This window comes from Coregonus lavaretus, assembly GCF_964263955.1.
Source record: "Coregonus lavaretus genome assembly, chromosome: 27".
In the NCBI taxonomy this organism is placed as follows: Eukaryota; Metazoa; Chordata; class Actinopteri; order Salmoniformes; family Salmonidae; genus Coregonus; species Coregonus lavaretus.
In genome coordinates this window covers 44,582,586-44,591,454 of record NC_140014.1, presented here as the reverse complement: position 1 = coordinate 44,591,454, position 8,869 = coordinate 44,582,586, and the positions used below count along the sequence as shown (strand labels likewise).

Genomic DNA, 8,869 nt, shown 5'->3' with positions numbered 1-8,869 from the left:
ATAGGGAATAGGGTGTCATTCTCTGGTCTAAAGTAGTGCACTATATAGGGAATAGGGTGCCATTCTCTGGTCTAAAGTAGTGCACTATATAGGGAATAGGGTGCCATTCTCTGGTCGAAAGTAGTGCACTATATAGGGAATAGGGTGTCATTCTCTGGTCGAAAGTAGTGCACTATATAGAGAATAGGGTGTCATTTGGGACGTAGCCAGGGTGTTGCATGGAGCAGCCAATCAAATCAGCAGGACATATTTCTTCCTACTATGTATGTAAACACACACAATCACAGAGCTATGGAACGTCAACAAACAACCAACTCTTTCGATAGCAGCATTTCTGCAACAACGATTTCTGGACAGGTATTTGGTACATTCTACTTTTAGAGAATATATGGTGTGGCCTACTTGACGTGTTCTTTTAGAGAATATATGGTGTGGCCTACTTGACATGTTCTTTTAGAGAATATATGGTGTGGCCTACTTGACGTGTTCTTTTAGAGAATATATGGTGTGGCCTACTTGACGTGTTCTTGTCATTCTCAGTGGGGTGGCGCCGTTCCTCCTGTGGTATAAAAACGACTTTACTTCCCGTCTGTTTTACCCAAGGGCTTGGAATCTCTCCCAAGGGGACATTACCACCAGTCATTTCTTTTACACTCTTGTGGAGCATTATTGGCTTTTTCTTTGTGTTTTCTCTGTTGGTGCCTAGGGGAGGAGTCAGTTAGCTGAGTGTAGGGGAGGAGTCAGTTAGCTGAGCCTAGGGGAGGAGTCAGTTAGCCGAGCCTAGGGGAGGAGTCAGTTAGCCGAGCCTAGGGGAGGAGTCTGTTAGCCGAGCCTAGGGGAGGAGTCAGTTAGCTGAGTATAGGGGAGGAGTCAGTTAGCCGAGCCTAGGGGAGGAGTCAGTTAGCCGAGCCTAGGGGAGGAGTCAGTTAGCCGAGCCTAGGGGAGGAGTCAGTTAGCCGAGCCTAGGGGAGGAGTCAGTTAGCCGAGCCTAGGGGAGGAGTCAGTTAGCCGAGCCTAGGGGAGGAGTCAGTTAGCCGAGCCTAGGGGAGGAGTCAGTTAGCCGAGCCTAGGGGAGGAGTCAGTTAGCCGAGCCTAGGGGAGGAGTCAGTTAGCCGAGCCTAGGGGAGGAGTCAGTTAGCCGAGCCTAGGGGAGGAGTCAGTTAGGACTAGGGAGTGTACCAGTGCAAGCAGGCACAACATGTGCCACAGTATTCAATAAGGCCTGGATAAAGTAACAGGATGTTGTTAGACTGAGAGGAAAGACCGCGGGCAGTAAATAAACATGCTATACACAGGACTATATAGATTCTGAGGGATTCCATCCTCCTTTACAGCAGCCAACACTTGATTTGAGGGGGTTAGTATGAGGTGCTTCCAGAATAGTCTCCCTCTTCTCCCCAGTAGAAGTCCAGGTAGTCTCATATATCCCAGTGATCTAGCTCATAACGCTTCCCCTTACAGACAGCTCTATGGTGGCCCACGTATCCTAGCAACAGCCTTCTCAACAGGAGGGGACAGCCTTGTGTGGATGCCATTGTAACACACACACACACACACACACACACCTTCCCCCATAAGGGGGGGCCAGTATGAAAAATGTATGCACTCACTAATTGTAAGTCGTTCTGGATAAGAGCGTCTGCTAAATGACTAAAATATCCCCCCCCAAAAATAAGGTTCTAACAGTCTTTTTTTGTTGTTGAAAAAATACAAGTAACTTCTTAGAATTCTAAACATTTTGCCATGGCTTACGGCGTGTTCATATGCTATTTGGGGGAGGGCTTGAGGGCCCCTCAGCATTGCCGGGGCCTGTGTTCTGCGTCACTGCTGCTACTCAACATAAGCCACTGAATACTGAACATAGGTCCTGGCGTTGTCCTATTTTAGTTTTGAATGAGTTGAATGCCTTTTAGAACATTTGACAGTAAGTGTAGCCTACAGTACACATCAAGTATCCTTCCTTTCAGAATAGTACCCCGGAGCCCACAGACAGCAATGACGAAAGTGGTCCAAGACAGTATAAATGACAGCACTTGAAATAGCTTGACCTGCCAGTCCACTCGCCCACTACTAGCCTACAGCTGAACTTGTCTTATCAGAGAGCAGCATTTCAGCACCACAGGTCAGGGACAGCTCCTTGTTTCTAAGGAAAATCTAGAGATTGATCTGCTTCACGAACTAGTTGATTACAGCATATAAGCAGAACTAGACACAGATGACAGGAAATATGGATTTTGACCGACCGAGGAACGTGTCATTTTTTGACTTTGCCGGGGGAGCCCAACTACTCCACAGAGAGGACGCCAGGTCAGTCCTCCCTGTTATTCTGATCGGGACCTGTGGGACCGGAGTTGTAGGGAACCTATTGGTGCTACTTAGCCTCATCCACGATCTGAGAAATGGGAGAGCATCCGAAGTCAAAGCGCTACTTGCCGGTCTGAGCGCTACAGACCTGATGATCCTTCTGCTGTGTGCACCCGTGCGTGCAGTGACCTACTACAGACAGTCCTGGACCTTGGGAAGCTTGTTGTGCCAGACAGCGGATTGGTTTCAGCACACCTGCTTGGTCGCCAAAACGTTCACCCTGGCGGCCACAACCATGGCAAGATGCAACTTTGTTTCAAGCTCCTCCGACGGCATATATTCCAGCCACATGCGAATCTATGGAGCCCTGGTGTTCATTTGGATAGCATCGCTGGTCTCCTCCACCCCACTGATGATATTCACGTCTTTACAGCCATACCATGACCTCAAGCTGTGCGTAACTGAAATACCATTTTGCGCATCTGGGTTCATGAATGTGTTCTACATGATCTACCCAACTCTAACTTACGTGTTGCCCATTTTCTTTACCGTTTTGCACTACACCAAGACACTACGGGACAGTAAGCCGAAGGGGGACCTTGATGTGACCAGTGCTCAACCCCAGAGCAAGGGGGCCACTGCGGCGTGGTTGTCTGTCAGTGGGGCCAACGCACTAATGCTGCTACCTGAATGGAGCTCATGGACTTGGGCCCGGCTGGGATACAGTGACAACTATACACCTCCTGTGGGGTTCGTCATCTTCTCTCAGGTCCTCATGTACTCGTGTAGCGCTCTGTCTCCCATCATATTCCTCACCGTGTATGACGACGTGCGTCATGGGCTCAACAGTCTGAGGCTTTTCAGAATTTGCAGAGGCTCGAAACGCACCAGTATTAGCACCAGTCCAAAGACGGAGGAAAACGGAGTAGAGGGAGGAGGAGACATCGGTCCCCTAGTGGACTTGAAACGTGCGTCTTTGGAGAAGCCAGAGGGGTGCAATCTGCGCACAGATGACACTGCAGCGCGGAAGATCTTTCCTGACTTGGAACACTTTTGGACAGACCGTGTCAATATGCACGATCCACTTCCGTGGGAGTCACAGGAGGAAAAATCATGCTTTAAATCATAAATTGATCTCTATAACAAATTTGTGACAATTGAATACTGTACATTTCAGGGGTGCCACTTTTGGTTTAGAAGTGTGTGGGGACATAACCTGGCGGGGGGTCTGGGGGGGTCCTCCCTCAGAAATGTTTTGGCCATCTAAAGCTCATTTCCTGCATTTTTACACAATCCAATATGCTGTCTCTTCTTAGAACAAAAAGTAAGCAAAAATGCCCACAGTCATCAAGCTAGGTAAGAGATCATTATTAAATATGTTTAAGTGGTTAATAAGACGGAACTAGATCAAAGGTAATTAAATAATAAATATTGCGTTGCACCTTTAACCAATAGCCTAACAAATTAGGCTCTTGAAAAAATACTGACTTTTGACTGTCTTTATTAAGACATCCTCTATATCAAATTTCGGCCAACCAGGCTAGTTTGGCACATTTTCTACTAGCCATTTCACCGCTGTGTCAGGCTAGTTTGGCACCTTGAGGCATGACAAAGAATGACCTTTACATTTATACATTATTTTATCCAAGAATAGAATCAATGGTTCAATAATTGAAATGACCATTATTCCCAGATCCCAGACTGTAGCTTTCAGCACAAGCTGCTGTCCTGTAGCTACTGTGGGTGTCCCCATCGATTCAAGATGGCACTTTGAATCATTCCACTGATATCATTAAATACATCTGAGCTCCTGCCTACATGGGGCGTAGAATCACGCGGCAGATAACGTGGTCCTCTGTAGCTCAGCTGGTAGAGCACGGCGCTTGTAACGCCAAGGTAGTGGGTTCGATCCCCGGGACCACCCATACACAAAAATATATGCACGCATGACTGTAAATCGCTTTGGATAAAAGCGTCTGCTAATTGGCATTATATTATTATTATAACTTAAATATGAAATTAACTTACATGTGATTAGACTGTAGTTTTACTACATTGTCTGTAAATAAATATTGATAATGGTAAGAAGTGGAGGGCGCTCAACCAACGTGAGTCGAAGTGCAATCACAAAAATGTAATCATCATTGAAAAAGAAAAGGCACATCGCGCACATAGGTTAGGCTACTACGGTGAGTGAGCGTTGCGCCTTTTCGTTTTCAATAAGTATTGATTACCCATTTATTTGTTTCTGCCTGCAAATCGTTCTTCTAAAATCTAGGCTATATCCTATAGGCCTATGCAAAACGTAGCAAGTGTCACTGGCATCATTCTTGCTGCTTCCAGTTCAGTAGATCAGTTGTGCATGTGGTCTCGTGGGGGCGGCGCACCATTGGCCCAGCGTCGTCCAGGGTAGGGGAGGGAATGGCCGGCAGGGATGTAGCTCAGTTGGTAGAGCGTGGCGTTTGCAACGCCAGGGATGTGGGTTCGATTCCCACGGGGGGCCAGTATGAAAAAAAAAAAAATATGATGTATGTACTCACTAACTGTAAGTCGCTCTGGATAAGAGCGTCTGCTAAATGACTAAAATGTAAAATGTCTCAATTAAATAGAGTAGGCTATTGACTATGCATGGGGCGGAGAAGCACGGGGCAGTTATCTTTCCAAGGAAATGTACTTCCTAAATAGGCCTATGATTAGGCAATAGTTGACTACATTGCCTAGAATTAAGGCTAAATATTGATCACCCATATTTCTTTGTCGGAAAATCTTCCCACTCCTAAAAAGGTAGGCTATAAAAAATAGCTCAAGAGAAAGTGCAAGTGCAAGTCTCTCCAATTCTGCTCCCTTCAAACTACATCTAGCATATTGGCTGGTATAGCCCAGTAATACAGACTGCCTAATGTAAAGGGCCATGTGAGAATTTCTGGTAATTTAACCTGTTTCTTGTGTAATTTTTTTGCGCATTTGATATTGCGTATAGGGCACAACATTGCTGGGACCATGGCTGGCAAAGTTAGCTGGGTTTACATACACCTAAAATAACATTGTGGGACTGTGGTTGGGTTTGGGACCAGTTGTTGCGGTAGCGGGTGGGTGGGAATCGGACAGAAAGCCAGCCGGAGCGGGGTGAAGAAATCGGTCCCGGCGCAGACCTCTACTGTGCACCGTGACAGTGAAGCCTGTCACGTTAGAGCTGTGTATTACTGTGTCAGTGTGAAAAGTAGGGAATTAGCTAGGGAAACTGACAGATTAATAACGTTACATTGCCATACTGACTAATAAAAACTAACAGTGCACTGGGGGAAAAAACGTCAGAATATCAACCTTCAATCGTTTCGCCAAGGTTTCATCGTTTGATTCAGATCTAGTGTGATTGAGGCAAAAAGAATAGCTAATGTTAGCCAACTGGCGAAAGCTAGTCAACTTCATTGACTTCTGAAACGGGACAAAACAAAGGTTACAAAACATTTGCATACAAACTCGCTGTTAGATAATAGCCACCTCATATCACTATCTGACAGATAGCTAGAGGCTAGAGCTGACCTGGCCGTGGTAGCTACTAGCTAGCGTAGCTAATTCATTCACCTCAGTCCAGAGGGGATGAAACGTTAGCTAACGTTACAATACTAGCTTAGCACTGTGCATAAACACTCGTTTTGTTAAAACAGCAGTTACCTTGCCAGCTACATCAGTCAACTAAATAGTGGCCATTTTCTGCTCTGCTTGCTTTTACAACTCGGTGAAAGAGCGCAACACGTACACACTGAACTATGCTCAACTCTCTTGTGCTGGTCCAGCCAGCCTTTACAGAAGCTTTGCCTTCACACAGCCTGTCAGCCCGCTCTGTGGTGTCCGCTCTGTGGTGTCCGCTCTGTAGTGACCGCTCTGTGGTGTCCGCTCTGTAGTGACCGCTCTGTGGTGTCCGCTCTGTGGTGACCGCATGGTTCTAAGTCCAGCCGGCTGAACACTCCAAACAGCATACCCGAACACTCAGCCTACCGGACCGCATGGTCCTAAAGCACACCGATGCCACTTTTTGTATCAAATTGCAATGGCAAAAAAATGGGGGAGTGGGGGACAAAAATATAATTTTCAGAATGTGGGGGGAACCCCACATAAATAGATCCAATTGTGTTTGTCTTATTTTTAATAACAGTCATGTTTTTAGTAACAATCATATTGATACTTATTGATGCTGGTTATCCTCTTTGCATGATCCTAATGAGATAGATGCCCTAATATAATATGTTCTACAATGTTTAATGTTGGTATTAGCATAACTATTAGAAAGTTCTTGAAAGTGCATGTATGTTTGCTGTTTGTGCAATTATGTAATCAAAATGTATTTACAAACTACTTTGAGTTGATTCATTTTACAATTTGCCAGACAACTGATTGGGAGCATAGAGTATGTTACAATATGTACACTGAGTATACAAAACATTAAGAACACCTGCTCTTTCCATGACATAAGACTGACCAGGTGAATCCAGGTGAAAGCTATGATCCCTTATTGATGTCATTTGTTAAATCCATTTAAATCTGTGTAGATGAAGGGGAGGAGACAGGTTAAATAAGGATTTTTAAGCCTTGATAAAAATGAGACATGGATTGTCTATGTGTGCAATTCAGAGGGTGAATGGGAAACACAAAAGATTTAAGCACCTTTGAACGGGGTATGGTAGTATGTGCCAGGCGCACCGGTTTGAGTGTGTCAAGAACTGAAACACTGCTGGGTTTTTCACGGTCCACCACTATTGGGGGTGGCGCAACTCAATATTAGGAAGGTGTTCCTAATTTTTTGTACACTTAGTGTAAGTACAATGTAAATACCTTGCTATCAGAGCAACTTTATATAAACTGGGAAACAACGGGGCCATATAGTAGGCTTGATATAAACTGGGACCCAATGGGGCCATATAGTAGGCTTGATATAAACTGGGACCCAATGGGGCCATATAGTAGGCTTGATATAAACTGGGACCCAACAGGGGCATATAGTAGGCTTGATATAAACTGGGACCCAACAGGGGCATATAGTAGACTTGATAAGAACTGGGACCCAACGGGGCCAAATAGCAGGCTTGAAATAAAATAGGAGCCAACGGGGCCATATAGTAGGCTTGATATAAACTGGGACCCAATGGGGCCAAATACTAGGCTTGATATAAACTGGGACCCAACGGGGCCATATAGTAGGCTTGATATTAACTGGGACCCAATGGGGCCAAATACTAGGCTTGATATAAAATAGGAGCCAACGGGGCCATATAGTAGGCTTGATATTAACTGGGACCCAATGGGGCCAAATACTAGGCTTGATATAAACTGGGACCCAACGGGGCCATATAGTAGGCTTGATATAAACTGGGACCCAACGGGGCCAAATACTAGGCTTGATATAAACTGGGACCCAATGGGGCCATATAGTAGGCTTGATATAAACTGGGACCCAATGGGGCCATATAGTAGGCTTGATATAAACTGGGACCCAACGGGGCCATATAGTAGGCTTGATATAAACTGGGACCCAACAGGGCCATATAGTAGGCTTGGTATAAACTGGGACCCAATGGGGCCATATAGTAGGCTTGATATAAACTGGGACCCAACGGGGCCATATAGTAGGCTTGATATAAACTGGGACCCAACGGGGCCATATAGTAGGCTTGATATAAACTGGGACCCAACGGGGCCATATAGTAGGCTTGATATAAACTGGGACCCAACGGGGCCATATAGTAAAATGTATATAAAATGGGACCAACGGGGCCATATAATAGACTTGATATGAACTGGGACCCAACAGGGCCATATGTAGACTTGATATAAAATGGGACCAACGGGGCCATATGTAGACTTGATATGAACTGGGACCCAACGGGGCCAAATAGCAGGCTTGATATAAAATGGGAGCCAATGGGGCCATATAGTGGGTTTGATATAAACTGGGACCCAACGGGGCCATATAGCAGGCTTGATATAAACTGGGACCCAACAGGGCCATATAGTAGGCTTGATACAAACTGGGACCCAATGGGGCCATAAAGCATGTTTTATATAAACTGGGACCCAACGGGGAAATAAAGTAGGCTTGATATAAACTGGGACCCAACAGGGCCATATTGTAGGCTTGATATAAACTGGCAGCCAACGGGGCCATATAATAGGCTTGATATAAACTGGGACCAAATGGGGCCATATAGTAGGCTTGATATAAACTGGGACCCAACGGGGCCATATAGTACGCTTGATAAAAAATTGGACCCAACAGGGCCATATAGTAGGCTTGATATAAACTGGCAGCCAACGGGGCCATATAGTAGGCTTGATATAAACTGGGACCCAACGGGGCCATATAGTAGGCTTGATATAAACTGGGACCCAACGGGGCCATATAGTAGGCTTGATATAAACTGGGACCCAACGGGGCCATATAGTAAAATGTATATAAAATGGGACCAACGGGGCCATATAATAGACTTGATATGAACTGGGACCCAACAGGGCCATATGTAGACTTGATATAAAATGGGACCAACGGGGCCATATGTAGACTTGATAT

The 8,869-nt window shown here is 45.5% G+C and overlaps 1 protein-coding gene across 1 annotated transcript; it reads left to right on the top strand.

The window, feature by feature from the left end:
- Positions 1-2,227: 2,227 nt before the first annotated feature.
- Positions 2,228-3,433, top strand: LOC311103034 (G-protein coupled receptor 151-like; the record flags this gene model as incomplete). Its single annotated transcript, XM_084144526.1, has 1 exon — positions 2,228-3,433. One exon carries the CDS (start codon positions 2,228-2,230, stop codon positions 3,431-3,433), a length of 1,206 nt encoding a protein of 401 aa, XP_084000652.1.
- Between the last annotated feature and the right edge of the window lie 5,436 nt (positions 3,434-8,869).